At 44.1% G+C, this 22,695-nt stretch overlaps 1 protein-coding gene across 6 annotated transcripts in view; it reads left to right on the forward strand.

Moving 5' to 3' along the window:
• Positions 1 to 2,041: 2,041 nt before the first annotated feature.
• Positions 2,042 to 22,695, forward strand: part of LOC138467522 (zinc finger protein 568-like) — a 779,018-nt gene continuing 758,364 nt past the window's right edge. For 3 of the 6 annotated variants that reach the window (XM_069607618.1, XM_069607621.1, XM_069607622.1), the window contains exon 1: positions 2,045 to 2,279. In XM_069607618.1, the coding sequence (XP_069463719.1) occupies positions 2,256 to 2,279 (24 nt within the window). In that variant the 5' untranslated portion in view covers positions 2,045 to 2,255. Of the gene's footprint in view, positions 2,280 to 22,695 lie in introns of all 6 variants that reach the window. The other 3 variants (XM_069607624.1, XM_069607623.1, XM_069607619.1) reach the window with 3 other exon arrangements.

Here is a 22,695-nt window from a genome sequence, read left to right on the forward strand (position 1 = left end):
AGCAGCCCTCATGTTTGGAGTACCAATACAGGCGGAACTCCCCATACATCCACACTGGGTCGCACCCGAGTTAGACATCCAAGAAATGGATGTGAGGAGGAAGAGGCGCAACGAGCAAGAGAGCGTGGCCAGGCGCGCACACCATCGGGAACTAAACCCCGGGGACACCGTCCTCGTCAAAAACCGGGCACAGCCAAGAAAGATGTCCCTAAATTTCGAAGTCCGTCCATGGACAGTTCAAACCACCAACCACAGCATGGTCACGGCCATCCGAGGAGGGGAGACGGTGACCAGGAACATATCCCACTTCAAGAGAGTACCCACAGAGATGTGGGAAGAACACCCCCTGTCCCCGAAGGAAAAGGCTGTCGAGACGCCCCAAAGACTCACACCGCCAACCCGTGAAAATACGCCGGAAGAGTCAGACAGTCCGGGCCCACCAGAGGTCGAGACAGAAGAAGGAACCACCACCGACACCTCGCCCAAAGGACGGAACGCCCGCTACAGCCTGAGGGAGAAGCCCAAACCACCGTCCCGCCTAAAAGGGTTTGTCATAGACGGGGTATATTGTAAAGGGACTAGCGGAAGAGACAATAATCCATACTAAAATGCATTATATAGCATGTGTGAATTTACCTCCAATTTGGGGAGGAATGTGGTGTCACGTGCCGAGAGAGAACGGTCACGTGACACAAGGAGTGGGAGGAGATTAAAGGAATCACCGGAACTGGCGGTTTCGCGCCAGTCCGGGTTTATGCAAGCTACGAACGAGTCGCGTGTCTTTCTTTGCGCATCGCGTTGCATTGCTCCGCGGGCCGGGCCTCCCTGGCAGGGGGCCGCGAACACGCTGATATCGCCGCTCGTTCTAGCGGCGGCAGAGCAAACATCACACTCCTGAATCGATGAGTTTAGAGAGTTCCCGGAGAAAGAATTGATGGAATTTGCATTGTGTTGGCTACTGCAAGAGCACAGCAACATGCCTCATTCCCCCACTGGGCCGGCATCAAAGAAGACCCTGATAGGTTGTCACATGAGAGGAGCACACCCGTCACGCCCCTCTAAAGGCTTGCCTGCCATTGATGAATCTCCAGTGAGAGAAAAAGAGCTGAAGGCGAATACCAAAGGAAGCCGGAGGTGATATGCAACAGCAGTGGATTTACAGATTGGAGATACCATCACCTCACCCACAGACTCTGCATGCCATTTGAGACAGCCCGTGGAAGACGTGTGACACAGAGAGAACCACAGTAACAGCAGCAAAGGGGGCACAGAAGAAAACAAAACCGTAATTATTTAAAGAACTTGCAGACAACACTTAACACAATCAAATCATCAAGGATCGAGAGGGTGAGTACACAAGAGAGTCGAACACAGGTGATTTGGTAGATGATTGTTGTCCAGTACTGATAATGGTACTGTTAAAGGTTCCTGCATGTTTTGAGAGATTTATTTGGGGGAGATAGAATGCTATAACGTGTGTTCTATAATGTTGCATGCACCTACATTACAGCAGGCACGATAATGCTAAATTAAAGAAGAGTGACCCAGTTTTCAAAAAATCTGTGTGCACATGTGTGTGTTCTGTACCTTGATTGTGCACACTTTGTGTCATCGCTATACATCCTGTTACTTTAGCCTTGGCTTAGTTACACTTTTTTACGAATCTATCTATGGCCAATTTCACGCTACCATCTACTCCCTTTCACACAAAGGGGTGTAGTCCCCCAGTAAATATTGTCAATTTCCAGCACTCATCCTTTGAAAGCCTTCTACACTGGACAAGAAGACCCCAAGTAGTACAATAGTTGCACCGCGAGTCCACCTTGATAGTTTGCAGATAACTGGCTCCATAGTTCCCAGTCTGGGGAGGTCCCTGGGGGGGGAATGGCCACGTGTACACGTGAATGAGCTAGAACGCCCATTGTTTTTCCGGCTCTTACTTTACCGCTCGTTAAACTATTGTTTGGAGAGAAATAATTGATCACGAGATTCTAGCACGTAGGTTGCATGAAACGTAATCTGAGAGACACGTGATGGTCGTGCGTTTTTGGGTCCGTTCCTCTTATAGGAAATAGTCTAACATTAGTAGCTGTCAGCTTTCTGCACGTCTTTGTGGGTTTAAGTTTGTTTGTACGGAAAGCCAGTCAGTGTCTGGGATCGTTTCTCCAGGTCGGAGTCTGTCTCAAGTTTGCTCCAGCTCGTCCTCTTAGGCAGACACTGAACTTTACTTTGGACATTAACAAGCAAACCAAGAAATGTCTAAGCAAGTGGTGGGTATGGTGAGTTACGAACTACAAAGCAACTTTCAGCTGGTAATATTAACTAACGTTGATTAACTGCATTTTTCGGAAAAATGTACTGGGAAATGTACCCATTGGCTGCATTGGGGTAAGACATTTTTTTAGAATGTACAGAGTTTAAATCTATGAAAAATGTCAGCATTTTTATTATGTAAACAATCAAAGAGTCTCCCTCCGAAATAGGAAGGTTTGGCATGTATGTGTGAGTGAAGTCATCATGCTTACCATCTAGGAACAGGGACTCTTTGATCATTAAGAATGTTCCCCGAGCCATGCTGAAGATGAGTGGGGGTTCATTTCAACATGTTTGGGGGGCTTCTTATAGTGGGAAACAGTCTGAGGAGCCTGTGGATTGTTTACATCATGACAGAGACTAAGAAATACAGCCAGGGGTTAATAGCAGCTGATTATCACAAGATGGCCAGCCAGTAATCCACTGAAACACCAAATGCCAACTGAAAACTATACATACTTTGTTGTTAGCAAGGGGTTGATGTGAAGGGACCCTTGTTAAAAGGAAGTAAGATAACACTTCTTTATATCCCGAGGGAGTGGACGTCTGGAAGAGCCCAGCAAACTCATCTTGTAAGGCAAGTGCTGCAAAGCACACAATTAAAGCCCCAGGATGAAAGTAATTTAGAAAATAATATATTGCTGTGTTATAAGATGGCAGAATGTCAACATGAGGGGAGTTGCTGTTGGCCACCCTAAGGCTTGAAGCCCCTTTTAACTGAAAGGGTTGAAAGGACCTGATGCCGTCCCTAATGTTCCCTCTAAAACCTTACCCAATACAATGTAGATGCAACAGGCCTTTGCCTCCACCCAACAACCTCTTGTGCTGCATAAGCTCTCAGTCCAGAGTCTCTTGGGCAATGGTATAAGGTCCTTTACCTTAACCAGAATACTGTGGTAATCTCAGTTGCAGCTGGCTAAATACCAGTGCATCTTTTGTAAGTGGATTGTGTTATTCAACACGTGATATCTGGGAACATAAAAGTGAGCACGTCTCGTAATTAAGGTTGGCAAGTAGTTATTTACAAGTTGAAAGCCTTCTTTTCTAAGTTTGAGAAATAAACAGGTGGCAGCTAGCTTCCCTTAGCTGCAGCGGTAGGCTACATACATATGTGAATGATTGCTATGCATCTCACTTCTGTTGCCCATGAGGTCTGCAGAGGTTGCAGACCTTGAATGCAGGAGTCAATTTCTATGATTCTCCCCCCTTACACAACTGGTGTGGCTTGGCTGTCCTTTTTTGCTTCTCTTATGCAGTGGTGGGAGCTCCTATGAATCCAGCCAGCCCCTGCAGGTGGGTTGCTATCAGAATTGGCTGTAGTGCGTCTGAGCAGTTTGCAGATCACTGAATCCAGCACATAGTTTCTGTGAGACATAAGGAGGGAAATGAGCAGCAAAAGAAGTTTGAGCCCATACTTTGCTGCAGGGAGATGGTGATTGTAGGCTGTGACTAGACTGTGATGCAGGGTCCACTGCCAGGAGGGCAAGTGTACACTCACTTATGCCAGCCATGCTAGGATGCTAGAGTGGGAAACAGTTAAGAATGAACACAAGGGGTGGAGGAATGGTGGCAATAGAACTACATTGACTTAAATAGCATATATATAATAATGTCAGTCAGATATTTAACATAAGTAATAAGAAGGTTAAGTGTACAGTTTATATGAATATACATATATAATATGTCCCATCATGCATATTGGTGAACGGTCATCTTTGAGGAGTCCTCAGAGAATACTGATGCTCTGCTGTTTTTCTGTTTCACTGACTTGCTTGCCTACTTGTCAACACCCCCTTTAGTCTGACAGACCATAGTATCTTTGAGACAAGTCAGCAGAGGCATACCTTGTGTCAGTGGCTGCCTGTCTAGTTGATGCTCTTCCCCTACGCAAATAATGAAGTCAATGATGTCATGCATTGACGACATGTATTTTGTGCCTGGAAATCTATCGAACAAAGGTCTACCAGACAGAAAACTCAGAGATCGTTCCACACAAAGGCATGGACATTACGCAGCACATTATAGACCAATGTGGGTTAGGTTGAATTGGCCCTTCTATAATCAATTTTGATATTGACGTATTTGTTGCAGGTAGACGGCAGACTCTCTGGTTGCTTCTTTTTCCCCTGGAAGGCGGTTATGTCTGACCCAAATAATTATTTTCACACAGCCTGGGTTCTTTCACCTGCCTCTCAATAATGTTATATTTTAATAATATTTTAATATTCGTATGTCAACATTTGTTCATGAATTAGCTAAAACGTAAATATTTAAAGATGTATTATTTGTATTCATTGCTAATTGTGTTAATTGCTTGGTATTACTGCTGTTTCATCTATATCTATGTGGGATATAACCAAATAAATCCTCCTAAACCACTTACTCACTGAGTAATTCAGAAAAAGGTGACGCATGAAGCGTCAGGACCCCAGAAGAAAGTTAATAGCTATGATAAAAAATAGTTTTCGTTAAAGGCTATTCAAGAAAATGGCCGAGCCAGTGCTGTCACAGTATCCTTCCCATTTTTTAAATTCCTACAAGTAATTTCTTGGAGTCGAAGTAAAGTATTAGGTCTGTTAGGTAGAGCTTGCTCTCTCTGTGAACTAGTGCAGTTTAATCTCACGTGAACGTGCAGTCAATTAGCGGGCTGAAAGAGAATGAAGAGCTGCAAATTGACCCATTATATCTTGGCATTCTTCATTGATTGGTTCAAGGTCACTGCACAGTATTTGCGTCATGGTGCGCAACGCGTGCTTTCAATGAAGGCACTGAGGGCAGCAGTGGAGTTCAATCACTTTTTTCTACTGAGTCTTGAACAGAGTCAAGGTTGGTTCCGGGAAGAGTTTGTGTTACTGTCAACAGAGCAGGTTAAGGGGGCTCGAGAGACAGAAAAAGGTGCAAAGTAACCAGGTAGATTGTTGTTTGGGTGGGTAGGGAGGCACAGGTGCCGGGGGACAGGATTGCAGTCACCTCAACCTCCCCCACCCTTTGGGCTCCTCCTTACTGCTTATTCACCTTCTAACCTCTGTAAAAAAAAAAAAAAAAAACATAAGGTTTCTCACCCGCTAGTCCTCGGGGATCTGTCATCCAGGTGGCCAGGATACGGCCATTGCTTTTGGATCCAGTTCCTGGGGGTGGACTAGTTCGGGAGGATCACCTGGAGGGGGGTCTTCAGGGAGTGAGAGTGGGACACTGGATGGTGAGAGGCGGTAGCCCCTTCCCAGTAACACCTTTTCTCCATCCTACCAGGTAAGATACTTAGCAACTCAACCCCCTATCCACCCTTTTCCGACACAAACACTTTCTCGCGGATAGCTCACTGGGAGAGAAAACGGACTAAGACCCGAGCTGTATACCTGACATGTCCCAACACAAGAGTCAGACAGAGTCAGGCAATTAACGATAATTACACACATCTGACTTCCATCACACTTCCCCACACGGATAAAAAGGCTGAGCATGAGAGCACTCTCTGAGCAAGGCAAAACACACGAGGAAGCAACAGTTCTGAGATGGCAGTTTAATACGAGGAGAAAGATGGCACAACCAGAGAGGGTTGCAAGGAGGGTAGTGCCCTTGACCTTTTTGGAGGAAAACCGCCACTTTCACGAGCCCTCAAGAATAAGAAACATAAGACCCGGAATGAAAGTTTAAGAAAGGTGCATTGTGTGTCGGAGGTACCCGGAGCTCTCCCGCGTCGATAGCCAAGGCAGTGAGGAGCGATTGGCGGCGTGGTACTGTCATTGGCTCCTAAAACAAAGCAGCGCCAGTAAAGTCAGCACAGCCGGTGAGTCGGGGAGACTGATAGCAGACCGGTCTGTGTTAGAACAAAGGTTGCAAGTGGCAACTTTGTATGACACAATCTGAAGAAACCGTGTGTGAAGCATATATGAAGTCAAGAAGATAACATATACAGAGTGGTCTCTGTTAGGTATCCAACTGAGAGGTGGCAAATGGGAAAATGTTAATTGGGAAATCGAAGTGGTCCTGCAACTGGTCAAGCTAAACCCTGTGCACATTCGAAAGCCTTCGATAGCTAATACAAAGGGCAATTGGTCAATTGGTCCGAGCCTGGCTGAGGGAGACCGGTTCTGTAAGAGGAAGGATCTGAGCATGGCTGAGGGGCATCCGGGGTGAACAGCGAGTCACCCGAGAGAGGATATTCTCTGAACATTGGAGAAGGGGATCGGAGTCCGGAAGAGGGGGATCCAGGGTGAAGAGTAAATCACCTAACTTGAGTGCTTGTAAAATTAAGGGAACTTTTCCTTTGGTTTTGTACATCAGGCCCTCTGCATCAAGAGACCTTGACGCAGAAGGCCTTGATGATGGTAATGGAACTGAGTCCTCGTTGTTAACACGCCTGAGGGTGTGCTATGCTCGAGTGAACCGCCTTGTCAGGGCTGAAAACATCCTGATATATCATTATGTGAACACTTCCTTTTTCATACACACTACTGTACACTATTTGTATTTAGCTGTAAGGATTGGCAATATTTTGTTTTCGTATAGGCCCTTTTATTTTGACTCCACTCCACTAGGACTACATTATTATTATTTGATGTTCGTAGCTTGCACCCATCTGTAGATTTAGGATTAGATGGGCGTTCATCACAGCCTTGTCATAGTTCAATAAACACCCTTGAACTGTGGTCACTTGTGTCTGTCTTACTATTGATGCCATTCCTTCCTTCCACCTCCCACAGGTCCAGGCCCTCTCATTGTGCCAATATTTGATATATATTTTTAAAAGGTGCATCCTGTGCAGCATTATCGGCTTGCTTTTTGGTCAACATTGTTGTTCAGCGCTGCTGGCACGCCCTGCGTGTTCAAGTTCCTCTGCGGCATGTGGGAGATATGAATTGCTATCCGTCCAGTGTCTACAGCTTTCCTTGTTCCATTTGTCCAAAGAGTGGGTTCAGACTCGGAGAAGAAGGGCACAGAAACTGCGTTGTGGTGTGTGTGTGTTTCCCTACATGACACAACATAGTAGGGTGCTTGTTGTCAGTTGTGATTCCAAGGCAGAAGTCTGTCCTCCGTCAAAAGCTAATCGGTGCTAACCCTATCACTAATAATGAATAACTGAAGTCTGGGAGAATTATTCCCTTCTCCTGGGATCCTTTCTCAGCGAGCCAATATATGATCTTCAGATAGTTAGCTCTCTTTCGTATCAGTCTGTTTAATTCACTTAAGGAACCTTTCCATGCCCCATTGTCCCCTTTCCCTTGCCTTCTTAAGTTCCTCTGTATAGTTGCTCTGATATCTTAAGGTTCTTTCACTCTTTCTTCTGTATATTTTATTTAAAAGTCTTTCTCTCACTTCAAACTTATGGCTTGTGGATTATGAATCTTCTGATCAGTATCAAACTCAATCCTCAAAATAATTTGGTGTTTCACTGGATTGCATATGCTGTAGCCAGTGACTATCTTCACTCTTCTTATTATTTGGTCTTATGCTGAACCAGTGCTCCAGATAAGATTTCGAAGTGGGAGTATTTTACTCCCTCTTTTTTAAAGTTGGGAGTAAAATGATTTTTCGGAGAGTAAAAGTGTAATTCTAATTCCAAATGAGAGTATTTTATATGCAAGTAAAATATGTTTTAAATGGAAAATGTTTTTGTAATAATGATTACTTGGCACCTAGTTATTCAGGCGCAGCAAAAGATAGATATAGGTTTGCTTCTTCCCATCAGGCAGTAATAATAGTAGTTTCTTCCTGTGGTACTACGTGTGGTACTACTTGCAATACTGGTTTAAACATATCATGGAGCTCTGCGGGTGAAAGCTATTTTTGGAGGAGGAGTTGCTCCCGGTGAGGTCCCACTTGCCTCTACCCCTAGGGAGGGTATAGCATAGCAGGCTCACCTCCATAGCCTCACAAGGAAAGGCTTCCCTCATGGGGAGAAGTGACTGAATCCCTTGATTCACAGCCTCCTAAATATAGTAATGTCAGTTTTGTAGCATTATTTACCTCCGATCCTAAATGAAAGACTTTACATATCAAAATGCAATCTAGTTGCATGCCAAAAAACAGCCTATGGTTTTGTAAATGGACTTTCAAGACTTTGACCAGCAACAAAAGATAATGTGTGAAAGGACAACGGTTTCATATATGATGTGAGAAAAATGGAACATTCTGCAACAAAAAAGTGTTTCCGATTGTCAAATAAGATCACATTAAAATTATGGAAACAGTTTAAACCCCTTTTTAGGACAGATTTGAATTGCCTTGGATGAAGGCATAGGTGGATTTGGGCAGCTAACTGTTGGTTTTTGTTTCCTTTCAGAATAAAAATACCCATTTTGTAGTTTATCACCAAAAATGTAAACACTCTTGTCCAAAACAATTGTTACTCAAATGAGTAATGAAGTATTTATGAGGCCCCAGTGGGGGGTATTTACCTTCAGAGTGTTACAGAAATTGGGCTACAGGCATCTGCTTAAACTAATGTCACAGGCTGGGATCTTGCTATGGATGACTCAAATGACCAACCAAATTGTGTGCTTTTTGCCAAATCACTGTTTTCCGTCACCACTACTTTCCAAAGAGTGTGACACAGGGCAATTCACTGTCTCCCAATACTTTTTTTTTTTTAACCTTTTCTGACATAATGGGATGAGGCGTAAGGCAGGGGCTTATTGGCAGAAAGCCCTATAAAAAAATGAATCTCAACACACTGAACATTACCTAGAATTGAGAAGGCCGAGCCTAATTGCCAGCCCCTTTCAAAGATGTGATTTGTTGGGTGTTGTCAGCTTGCCCACTTGAGCAAATTGTCTTTTTGGCTAAATTACAGCCTTCCCTTAACCATATTGTGTTATAGTGAGGCATCCGTTTAAACCTCTTAGAAACCAGCCAAATGTTCATAAACAAAGTGAAACCAAACAGACAACCCCCTCTTTAGGGAGAATTCTCAGAAATCTGCTAATTCCTCTCTACCTTGGAGACCCCCAGCACTCTTGCTGGACTCTAGGTCTTTTTAATTTTTAACCTGGAGAGATTTCCCCACTCTCTCATGTATATTTCTGTGATTTAAACTCTGTTTCTTTTGGTTTTGGAGTCTGACAAACTCCAAAGGCATCTTTTTGCATTGTCACACAGCACATTCAGTGCCGTGGCACAGGGAAGTCTTTCAGATTTTCCAAGGTTTAAATGCCTTACTCTTGGATGAACTACTCTTTCCAAGAGCAGTAAAGTGAAATTGACTTTACTTACATTTGTAACTTTCTAGACCCAGCACACCCTATCTTACAATGGGGTGCTGGAGGGGTTACTTAGTATCCCCTTTGTCTAGTTTCTCATTTAACATTTTTATGTTACCCTTTACACATTTAATGGCTGGTGGCAGTGGTTTACTTTTTACTACCGTGTTTTGTTTTTATCACGGGCTGCGTTCGAGCTGCAGTGAAGCACCCATGGGTGCCATTTTTGTCAAAATGGCCCCCGTCTTCATTTCTGCCATTTCTTGTTGTTTAGGTCCTTCTTGAGATTTACTCTGCGCGCCAAACCAGGTTTGGTCCCTTTGTTTGTTTTTCTTTGGCGGGCTGAAACCTGCCTCTGGCTCCAGTGTGTCTGGTGGGGGCAGGAAGTGAGGGAGGTGCCCGAAACTCCCTGTGCTTAGTCTCGTAGGAGACAGGAATGCACTCTTAGGTGATTGGCCGGCTGGCTGTCCGGCAAGTACAGCCACCGGCTGGGTGACTGACAGCTAGGCTGGAATGAATGGGAGAAGCCTCAATAAAAGGCGAGGCTTCTTGGCTTGGAAGGTAGAGTTGACCACTGGACGAAGAAATCCAAAGAAGAACTTGAAAAGAATGCCTGCTGCAACTTCTGGACCGTTGGTTTGCCCAGTGAAGCACTGCTACTGTGCTGAAACTCCATATTCGTTTCGACGGAGAAGCCCCTGGAAGGACGACTTCTCACTTTGAGTTGGTGGGACCAATCCACTCCACTGTAAGCCACCTGGACATCCTTCTCAGAGCTGATTGAATTCCCACAGAGTTGGTGCCGAAAACCGAAATGCCAGGGAGAGGAACACCAGTTTGTTTGCGTTGCTTTTAAGTTGGCCAAGAGCTCCCTGAAGATCCTCTGGACTCCCAGGAAGCAGGACTGACCGAGCCTGAGCCCCCTCAACAGAGTGCGGGACCCCAGATACAAGGAAGGCCCATCTCGACAGCCAAGATCTGCAGTGTTGCTGAATGTGGTAGGCGCGAGGAGCTAAAACACCGAAGTGCCACTTGTTGGAAGCGTGCCGGTTGCGGTCGGTAACGGTCCCATTGCAGTGCACAAGTCCCCAGACGTCCTCCCTCTTGTCCCCACGACTGAGGCTCAGGAACACCAGGATCTGCAGAGCTGCACAGGAACAGAAGTCAACTGCTGCATTTTACTTCAGCCTACTGTACAGGTACTGTAAAGTCTGAGAGAACTTACCTCTCTGTGTAGATTTGCTTCTATTTAACAAGTCTCCTGGCTTGTGGACCTACATTCAATTAATCTTCTTCACTAAATACTTCTAAAAACATTGTGCAAATACTTTTACTCACCTGCAAGAAGTGCTTCAGTTATATAGACTTTTGCCCATTGACATTGGCTTAGCCTGGTTCCTTGAATAACTCTTCTCTCCTCTGTTATACATTGGGAAGAGACGCCTACTGCAACGCCTGGATCGTTGGTTTGCCCAGTGAAGCCCTGCTGCTGTGCTGAAGCTCCGGATTCACCTAGACTAGAGAAGCCCTGCAAGGACGACTTCTCCCCTTGAGTTGGTGGGACCAATCAACCCCAAAGTAAGGTACCTGGACATTCTCTCACAGCTGGTTGTATTTCCACTGCAGTAGCTGCCGGAACTGAATAGCCAGGGAGAGGAACACCAGATCGTGTGCGTTGCTTTTAAGTTTGCCAAGAGCTCCAGGAAGATCCTCCGTACTCCCAGGTAGCAGGACTGACTGAGCCTGAGCCACCTCAACAGAGTGCTGGACCCCAGAAGCAAGGAAATTCCAACTCGACAGCCAGAAACCGCGGCGTTGCTATTTGCGGTAGATGCGAGGAGCTGAAACACCAAGTGCCACATGTTTGAAGATTGCAGGTTGCGGTCGGTGACCGTCCCGTTGCAGTGCAGGAGTCCCCAGATGTCCTCCCTCTTGTCCCCACGACTGAGGCCCAGGAAAAACAGGAGCTGCACAGGATCAGAAGTCATCTGCTGCATCCTTTCTTCGAACCAAAAGTACCATACAGTCTAAGAGAACTTACCTCTTGTTGTAGAGTTGCTTGCATCTTCTACCCTCACAAGTCTAATGGCTTGTGGCCCTACATTTTTCGTCAAGGACTTCTAACATTGTGCAAAGACTTTCACTTACCTGCAAGAAGCGCTTCAGTTCACATAGACTTTTGCCCATTGACGTTGACTTAGCCTGGTTCCCTGAATGACTCTTCTCTCCTCTGTCATTGTGTTACACCTGTTCTTCCAGGAAGGGGCTAACTTACTCTGCATTGGGGGGGTCCAAAAGTATTTGCCTGCTTAAGAATATTTGTGATCTCTTGTTTGTTCTAATAACCCTTTCCTTTGACACTCTCATAAGCCTACTCTGAATGCAACAGTATTATATTAATGTCCACAGTGTCCTAGCTATTTAAGTCACCTGGGGGTGCAGTAAGTGTATGTGTGCCATCCCCAATGGGTATTTGCTGATTCTGAGAAACCTAAGAGTGTGTATTTCCGAAGTGTATTTTAGTGTTACTATTATATTGCTCCCTTCTGAAGAAGGCTTGGTTAACTGACTGGCAAATAAATTAATAATTGTTTTATCAAGGAACCTTGAGTATCAGGGTTTATTTGAATACTTGTCACTGTGAATCTCTGTGCAACTACCCTACTGCTCACATTGAGCAGCCTGGCTGCTCATCCCCACTACCAACCTGTGTAGTTCAGACTTATACCAAAGGTTGGGTCCCCATTGCCAGGAGGCTAATGTTGTTGTAATGCACCCAAAGGTTACTACCCCAAATCTTTACCTAACACCCCTCATAACCAAAAACATATCCCACTTGTTAGAAGTGCACAACTTCTCTTTTTCACACACAGGGCTCATTCACAGACACGTTTTATAATGGCAAAACCCCATTGGAAAATGCTCTGTGAATAAGGGCCACAGTCTTGTAAAGTAGTAAAAACAAAATTCCACCATCTTCCAGCAACATTTTCTCAATAAATAAATTCCAGGCATATTGGCTTTCCCACTGCTTGTTGCTAACTCTCTGGTAGTGTCCTGTTTATGAACTGTGTCATGATTGTAATTTCTTTCAGAGAGTTCATGTTTATAATTATGGAAAAATAGTGCAGATTCAGTATTTGAAACCACTGGTACAAAGGATTTGAGTTAATGATGATGCAAACGGACTGGAAGGGAGCGTGTCTGATCATTCATTATCACCATCACCACCAGATTGAACGTCACAAGAAGTTAAAGTTACTAAGAGGAATCTGTGAACGAGGACCATGCAAGCAGTAGCATCCCCTTTAAAACCAAACCTTGCCTGCTTTTTGCAGGGTTTAAAAAGTGTAACATGTTGCGACTTGAAGCTAAGTAATTTCCAGTATATTTTGTCAGAATTGACCACACTTGCATGTTTCTCCAAATTCGAGGCCTGAAAGGGACTTTCGGGTGAAGAGCTATGTGGGAGCATGTTACACTCCACTCCTGTTATGTATGTAAGGGACTCTGACATATGCATGTTTCTGCTCCCACAGAGAGAGCAGGGAACATTATGACTGAAGAAAGTCTTTTTATTACATATCTTTTCTAACACTAAAGAAAAACTAAACAAGGTCACGTTCATTGAATTTTTGGGTAGTCTCTTTGCTCCTGTAGGTCTGTGAGAGAACGATGATCTTTTATTGTGTGGGATTAGAAATTGCTTGGAGCTGTTATCTACTGGTATTAGACCTAGAGCTTGGTTAACTTTACACCAACCGCTACCAGGCGCTACCTTGGACTCCCCAGGACAACCAGTGCCATACAAACCTACCTATGTGACATCAACTCTGTGCGTTTGGGAATGTATGTAAATGAGCATTAGAACACCCCTAAAAGACATTTAAAGTATAATGTGTCATATATATTTAACAAAAAAGTATAGTTTGCATATCATATGGCAGTTAACTTGTGACACACTATATACAAACTTCTTGTTCCTTCTCAGCGATAGCTCCCTCTTATTATGGGGATTGCTAACTGGTTTCAATTAGTGTGTGTGTGTATATATAATGTATATGTATATTACATGGCCCGCGGTAGCAGCCGTGTAGTTATGGTTAAGTTGCTAAACCCATAGGAAGAGCACTTTTTCGGCAGCTTATAACTTCGCTCCCCCTGGAGGAATCCTCACCAAACTTTGCATGAAAAGTATATGGGCGGCTCTGACCTTTTGGGTGAGGTTTCACGCAGGGGGGGTAAAGTTATAGGGGGTGGGGTCCCATAGACTGAATGGGGAAAAACCTTGCACACAGCTACAGCCCGAACGGCTGGACGGTTTTTCACCATATTTACGGCAGGAGTGTGGTCTTGGATCAGAAAGCATGCTTTTGTGTGTTTGGTGGACGGTTTGTGGCAAAATGGTCCCATGCTTGTCTGACTTGGCGGGTAGTGGTTGTGGGTAAGGCTTAGCCTTTTCAGTGCATGGTGAGAGGCCACAGGCCTCCCTTTATAGGCAAGAGCTTAGTGCTTGGTCACCACCCCTGCAATGCAATGCCTCCATGCATGGGAGAGCAGTGAGGCACTTAGCGGTTAGGTATGCAGCCGAGTACCTTCAGTGGCAATGGCGTGGCCGGTGCCTTAGGAATGGGTAGTGGATTGCAGATGGTGGAGCCAAAATGAGAATGGTTGACATTCGTACAGGGAAGGATTTTGTATCATCACATTTTTGGGATATGGGCGTTTTATTGCGGTAGTGACAGATACGTGATTGGTGGGCACCAGTAGAGGCGACTATCCTTTTTTGGTGAGTGCAGGCAGAGTGGCTGTATTGCCTTCGGGTGGCTGTGGAAGGAGTAAGCATTTGGGTACATGATCAGAGGCTGTAGGCCTCCGCATGTAACCAAGAGCGTAAGGCTTGGTCACACCCTTGCTGCAAGGGAGCACATAACGACATGGAGACATGGAAGGATTTTTTCGCCAGCACACTGTTGCGATGTGGATCATTGCCGCAGCTACAGACATTCACTGCATTGCTGGTTAGGTGAAACTACACAAAAATATGAGATAAAGCACACCCTTGATAGTTCAATGTCTATTATGATATTAAATAATTCAGAGCTCCTAAGGCTCCCTATGTTACGAGAAATCTAGGTCACTGGTCCCTGTGGCATTGTTGGCGCCACCTTTCATTCATTGATAAATCTACACCCAAGGTGGCTTCTTCATTACACGTTCTCGGTCCTGCTCTGCAGACCAGCATTCGGGAGGCTCCTCCTCTAGCCACGGGAGAGCTATTTCTAATCCCCGAAGTAATTAGACAGTGCGTTGCTACTGTCGTATGTGGTTGCTCTAAGGATTCTGCTTTCTCTCACCATATGAACCCCGGGCTCTCAGTGGCCACAGCGTTCCAACCTTTAGCCACAGCTCCTTTGGAATCTCTTAGGTGACCAGTTCTACATTCTAAACCAATCCCTCTTCCGGAATTTGTCCAGACTAATTCTATTATTTTTTATCCCAGACTTTACGTGGGTATCCCCGACTACAACTCCCAGTTTCCATTGCGGTATTGATACCGAAACGGCCGCTCCTTCTCTTAGATTCAGGGTGTATTACACTGGTAGGTGAGAACCATTGTCACAACTTAACTCTCCAACCTACTCTCTCTTTAGATTTTCACTCTCTCTCTTTAATTCAAGGTACTCCTATCAGACACAGCCACTCGCGACCTAAGCACTCCCTCCTCCCATTCAGCAAGTTGCGTCACTGATCAGGTACCGATTCTTCCAGTTGTGTAAACAAAGGGGAAGGTTTAGTCCTTGCTCATTCCTCTCTTTATCATTATAGTCATTGCCGGAACTAGAAGCCAGAGCAGCTTTGCGCTACAACATCCAGTGGGCTTTGTATTTCAACGCTCTCTAGCAACACCTTTTTTCCGGCTCTTCCATCGTACTCAAGCAGCACAGGGTTTTCTTCCCTCCGAGGGTTTCCCTGGCCTGCCTTTCTGACGCTCAACTACTTGAGCGTGGGAAAGGTGGGTTAGGTGAACTTCTCCTAGCTTCGTGCGGTTAAGAAGAACAGGAAAGTCTATGCCTTTCCTGTATAACTGTTATCCACTGGATTGGTGACCATTGAAGTAGTGCTATCTATTATCCGCTTTCTAGTAGGTTATTGTAACACCCTAGAACTTATGTTAATGGTGCGGGGGAGAAAACAATGACTTTGGTATCAAAAGTCAGTCTAATAATCAAAAGAATAGAGTACCCATGGTCTATGTTACTATGTGTCTTATTGTAGTTTACGATAGGATAGAGTGAGTTATTATCAATTACTCGCCACGTGGATAGCCAATGTGTAGTTGAAACTTCAGACGTAATATCTGACGTGTGTGGAAACATCAATTTCTTAAAGCCTTCTTCATAGTAATGAGTGTTGCCTGTGGTGTCAATAATATATTGGCAATGAGTCGTTCTATTCATCATGGCCATTGGTACATGTTTCTGTTTAATTACAACAGGTGAGGGTACTCGCCCTATTTTCCAAAAAATGGGGGGACGGTGATTGCACTGAGAAAATCCTAATCCTAAACAGTTCTGTCATCTAACTTATCATATTAGATTCCTTTCACTTACCCGATTGTATCGGAGGACACGTTTTTTGAGAGCGAAGCCTGTGCGATCGTTCGAATGCCTCGGCACACTTCCGTGTAAACGTGTATCCGCGTGGTAAGTAATTGATAATAACTCACTCTATCCTATTGTAAACTACAATAAGACACATAGTAATGGTTATTTATGAATATATTTTAGGAGATATGTATCAGCATTCAATCAAGATATGATGCTACTTCCCTAACAAATGAGAGAGGATGATCGAATTTTTGCGAGGTAACGGGAAATTTAAGTTGCCTTGCCTTCACTACTTATGAATTCTAAAGTTACATTCAATCACTAATCCAACTCAATATACACTTCACAGGTGTACAGTACAACTTGAGAAATTGAACAGTGATCCAAATTGTGACGACAATAGATTAAGTTTCCATTAATGCACAACGAAATTGATGAATATTCAGATAAATTTTTGGTTATTACGAAATAGGCTTTCAAGATGTCTATAATCCATATAAGGACATATACCTGCTCCTGAAGAAGAGAGGTCTTCTCTTGAAATGCGTAGAGCTCTGAATGAATTTTATTTGTTTTTGTATTTGACGAGATTGAATTTTGAAAATAAATTATGCACTAACATTATTTGACCTGTTTAACATTGAATTACATAAGACATATAGGTGTGATATAGTTACATAAATTGTGGTTTAGAAATTATCGACACATTTACAGTAGTGTTGTAACTAATTTTGATTGGAAGTTTGTTCCAGTAGACATAGGTGTTCACAGGACGGGAGTTCCCATTGACCGTGGGTACTCTATTCTTTTGATTGCTGGTTAGGTGCACAGGGGCTATCATATGTTGGTCTGTGTAGGCAGACTGTATAGGGGATGAGGAATGCATTGGAGATAATATGGGGATATTTGCAGTAGGTGTACTATGTTGTGTTGTGCCTGCAAAGGCACTAATTCCTTGTGTGCATGGCTACAGCCCTTGAATGTAACAGTCTGGGCACTGGTTGGAAGTAGGTTGGAGAATGTACCCTTGTGTGAGTTTGTTAGTGTACCCATATGTACCGGTAGTCAGGAAAGGTACGTGGACACATGGTAGCATGCATGCCTCTAGTGCATTTTAGTGGGTGTGTTGAAGGACTAGGCTATTGGGTGCATGGGCGGAGGCCATAGGCCTCCGCCTATGTACCGCTTAGCCTAGGGCTTGGCCACAGCCTTGCTTTACGGAGGGCAGTCAGACATTAGCACATGGAAGATTATTTATTTTATGTGCGTGCTAAGCGTAGCGCACTCTGTCATGTGAGTACATAGCTCTAGAAAGGAACAACATAAAGAAAAGCAAAAGCAGGCATGCGCACACAGACTATACGGGAACAGAACATTCCATAGTTTACAATAACACTGCAGTAAAAGGTTGCAAGTGCTTTATTTTGGCACAGAATGTTAGTTGGCTGCATTCACCGCTCTTTTATTTCGTCAACAAAATCTAGTGACCAATGACGTCTGTGCAATTTTGTACATCAGTTCTCGTCTAGCAAAGTGGGAAAAGGAGTACTTAGTGGTGCTTGGTAGGCTGTGGGGAAGAACACATTTTCTTTGAAAGGTAGAGAAGGTACCAGCTGGTGCCTCTGGCATGCATGCCTCTGTTGCATTTTTATGGGTATGTGGAAGGACTAGGCTATTGAGTGCATGGGTGGAGGGCGTAGGCCTCCGCCTATGTACCCAAGAGCCTAGGGCTTGGGCACAGCCTTGCTTTACGGAGGGCAGTAAGACATTGGCACATGGACGGCATTTTTACCCAGGTACCCACATATACTTTGTTGGTGGGCAGTTGTAGAAGCGACTATTCTTTTTTGGTGAGTGCAGGCAGACTCCATTGGGGATGGGGAGTGCATTGGAGATAATATGAGGATATTTGCAGTCGCAGTGCTAGGTTGTATTGTGCATGCAAAACCCCTACTGGCTTGTGTGAATGGTTGGGGCCCTTGGACATAACAGGATCGGCACTGGTTGGAACTAGGTTACAGAATGTTGCCTTGATTGGGTCCATTTTTATACTGATATGTAACTAATGCGTACACTGTTGGAAATATGTATGTCTCCTGTGGGTGCTCACTGTCACAGCATGGTTGTGGAGGACATTTTGCAGTTGGTACACCAGTGGAGGTGGTCTGCAGTGACTGTACTGGAATATGATGTACGTCATTGGCCTTGTTGCCATTCACAGACTGAGATGCCGCTATTAATGGAAAGTATGTGTACCTCTGATAATACTCTGTACTTTGAGAGCAATGAAAGATAGAGCGATACGACACAAGTTAATAAGCATTACACATGTAAAGTATGTGTAATGTACAGATCAACACACATACATTTGCAGCCAACAACATTATGAACACCATCAAGTCCAAGCATATACAGGACTGCAGGCCATCTGACTGTTACCTTTATTTGGCGTACTTGTTGAGATGGGCAACAACGTGGTTGGAGCTTTTACTGTGTTCAATTTTAATGTGTGCATCACTTCTGTTACCTATGCCTGTTTGCCGCATACACCATCGCAGCAGTCACTGGCGTGAGTGACTTTACTTGTGGACAGTCGTTCCTCACGGAGTGCACACCAGGTATTTATTTTGTGTGTGTGCCTAGCGTAGCGTACTCTGTCATATGAGCACCTAGCTCTGGAAAGGAACAACATAAGCAAAAGCGGACCTGCACACACAGAGTATACGGTTCCAGAACATTCCATGGTTCAGTAACAATACAGTGAATAGTTGGAAGTGCTTTGTTTTGCCACAGAATGTAAACGACAACGTTGGCTCCCATCACCGCTCTTTCATTTTGTCAACAGAATCCAGTCACCAATGCCGTCTGTGCACTTCTGTAGATCTCATCTAGCAAAGTGGGAAAAGGAGTACGTAGTGGTGCTTGGTGAGCTGTGTGGAAGAACACATTTTATTTGAAAGGTAGAGATGGTAGCATCTGGTGCCTCTGGGATGCCTTACAGAATAACGGTTTGCAGGTTGGTTCGTATAGCAGGAACCGCAAATGGACATACCGGGCCATATCAGTAGGCACAGATAATGATGAAAAATAAATTGCAATGCTTGGTCCACCAGCCGTCTATTGGAATGTGGAAGGTGTGGCAGATATCTGAGTAGAACGAGGAATAAGAGTAGATGTAAGTAGCCGGTATTAGTTGCAGCGTGGAGGATAACACTTTGCGGGAATGATAATGTTGTAATAGCTGCCTGCCCGATGGACCATGAAGTGTGTGTTAGTGCGTAGCATCATATGTTAACCCACTGCCTTGGTCTATGGTTTGTAGGTAATACTGTGATTGTACGGCTGCACACAAGAAAATGTCTTGGAACCGTTGGGACCAGTCGTTGCTTTTGTGTTTCCTTTTTTACAAAACTTGACAGTGGTAGCGAGTGTTGTTGGACCCACGGCATAATGTGTCTGTGTGTGTGTGTGTGTGTGTGTGTGTGTGTGTGTGTCTGCAAAGAAAGTAATACAACAAGAAACCTAATGGGGGTGACCTTGCATTGCTGGAGAATGGAGTAGCTGCTGTGGTAAGAAGTGCGTCAATGAAATGTTAGCGGTAGATGATTGTGTGCCGGTTGACTGCTGCATACTCCTGTGGCCGTTATAGTGTTGAGTACACTGATGGTGCGTAGACGTAGTAATTGTGTAAAAGTTATAGAAAGGGCAGCAAAGGGAATGTAGCAGTGTACGAGTGTGCAGAAGATGTGCTGCTTTATTGCACGACTTGCGATCCAATTTCCTCTTGCATTGTATGTCTGCATTTGGAGGGGGTGGGGAAGAATGCTAGCAAAAGAAAGTACAATCACAGTTCCAATTTACGGAGTATGGTGGAGAAATGGCACTGTAACAGCGCTTTTCTACTGCCGTCACAAAGCTCTGTGTAATGTACAGAGACAAAGTGTGTGGTAGACTAAAGTTTTAAATATGCAAACTAAGGAGAACATTTCTAAATGTTAATCGTAATACACATGTGATGTAAAGGTATAGTTACATAATTTCGGCAAATTCCATGCTTCTATTGGGTGGGCAAGAAATTGCAGTGTACGGCTTATGGGATCGTTGTAGACTACCTTTGGGCCACATGGACAGAGGAACTGCAATGTAAGTTATGTATTTTTTTGCTAGACTTCTATACAATGTCTGACCTTGGAGCTAAACATGCTTCCCCCTCAAAGCTGTTTTACAATGAGCGTGAGTCATGTTGAAGGAGAGGTATGTTAGATGTCGATTTAAGGAGATGATGCAGGAAAAAAAAAGAATCCGCCGGCAACGTGTTTTGATTGTAGCATGTATTTACAAATGTTGGTAGTGCGGCGTACAAGTAGATATGATGGTGCCGTAAAAATGGTGCTGTGAATGCACAGATGACAACATGGATAAAGTGTGCTTTTACAGTGCGTAAGGACCAGTTATATTTACAGTGTGTTATGAGGCAACGGTGGGGGATGTCAGACTGTGTTAGTTGCTTTAGAAGACGTGGGTGGGTGCTGCATACATTTGTTTGGGGCTACTGTTCAGGAAAGGAAAGGAGTTAGTGTGTACGTTTGTGAAACATTGTAAGGCGGTTATGGGCTTCAAATGGTGTTTGTTTTATACAATAAAAAAGAGAAATAGAAGTTTAAAAAGTTAAGTAGTAAGATAGTGGTTGCAATATGGCTGGGGAGCCTGCAGTGAAATATGGGTTGGATACGTTTCTTGGAAATGGTGTACATAAGAATGAAAATTACCTAATGGCCTACATAGTACCAGTGGAAAGCAAGGAGCCAAAATGTTGCGACAGTTACGTAAGATGTATTGATGCATGCATGAAGTTGTATTGTTGTGATTGTGCAGATTGTCGGGTAGGTTACTGTAGTGTTGTTAATTCAGTGTGTGCACTTATTATAGGCTTAGGTCACCAGTGTACATAGGAAACAGGTTATGTATTCTGTGGAAGAAATGGCAGCCAATCTGAACTGAAGTGGCTTAGGGGTAAGTGGTTGTGTTGTGTGGGGTTAGTGGTACGTGGATAGATGTTTGTATGTATAGGTCTGCAGTGCAGTGACAATAGTGGGCAAGGTGTGCAATGTTTAGTGCATGGCTGGAGGCCGTACAATGTAAAGGGTGTAGTGAAGCGTGTACTGCGTAGGCACAATCTGCATAGTGTAATATAGGTGCATATTGTAAAAGGTGGCATTGGTATGCGAATAGCAGAAACAAGTGCACACATTGCACTGTGGACATTGTAGAGAAGTATAATAGCAATCATTGTAGACTTACTGTTTGGATTGAGGAAGGCCTACACAGTGTTTTGTGTATGGAGGGTAAAATGTTGTGGTACTGGTTGCTGCATTATCTGTGGGAAAAGGGAGCAGCACATGTTAGTGCAGGTATATCGTTAGTTTGCAGGCCACTACATAGCATACATTTCTTTACTTTGTCGACCCTCATAACTAGTACTTCTTAAGTACTATGCTTTGAACTAGTGTACTGTGCCATCAGCGCAGTTCCTTTTGTTCCTTGCATAAGCATTGGGTCTATGGGGAAAAAAATCCATGCTGGATTAAAAAAAAAAACTTCGCAATTTCGTTGCTACTATGGTGCACAATGAATGATAGTAACGTTTGGAGGGGTTACAGCACTTTTTAAGGTGCAGTCTTGAAGTAGGAGGAAATATAATGGTGTACGATATCTGGCCTATACATTTTGGTAGGATGGGTGGCGTTCTATAGCAGGTGGTGATTTTTAAATGTTTACATGCTTCCTTTTTGGACCACTGTTTGTTTGTGCGTTTGGTTGCTGCTGGTGGTTTGCAAGTATTAGGGCATTGTTCTGTGCTAGTGCAGCATTGTGACGATAGTTGTATACCTGTTGGCGTACTGTAACTGATCATACTTTGGAAGTGTTTGACGATATGTTAGTAGCACAGCATTTGTTGAAGGTTGAGTTGGGTAGTTGTGATGCTGAAAATAACATTGTCGTATTCAGGTTGCAGTTAGATACCAGGTGACGTATTCAAACTGTTTACAGTGTCCCATTCATAAGGGGTACGGTGAGAAGCTTGTCCATTCCTGTGGTTACTTGGACTTCTGTGCACATTTGGAAGTGGTATTGTCTAATTACTGATTTACATGGTGATACGTCCATTTGTGTTGGAGTTGTATGACTATTCTCCGAAAGCTGGTGACTGATTTGCGTACGTGGGGATTTTAGAGGTTAATGAGGATAGTTTTGTACCCTCATACTTAGTACTTTCCATTCCACGTATCCAGTGAAAAATACTGGTACTGTGATTTGTGTACACGTATTGTTTGTGTAACGGTACTCCTTGGGTTTATTGGGGATCAAATTGTCCAACACACAATGTAGTGCATTGCGTCAATGCTTCCAGTATGGTACGTTGCTTTGCGTCGATAGTGTGGAAGGAAAAACACTTTTTGTCCAATTACGAAGTTACGGTTGGTGCTGGGGAGTAAGGTATAGTAGGTTGTACATTAATGAGTACATTTTGGCTTCAAGAAAATTAAGTAGGCATTTGCAAGATTTGCAGG

This window comes from Ambystoma mexicanum, chromosome 4q, assembly GCF_040938575.1.
Source record: "Ambystoma mexicanum isolate Mex_15411 chromosome 4q, UKY_AmexF1_1, whole genome shotgun sequence".
NCBI lineage: Eukaryota > Metazoa > Chordata > Amphibia > Caudata > Ambystomatidae > Ambystoma > Ambystoma mexicanum.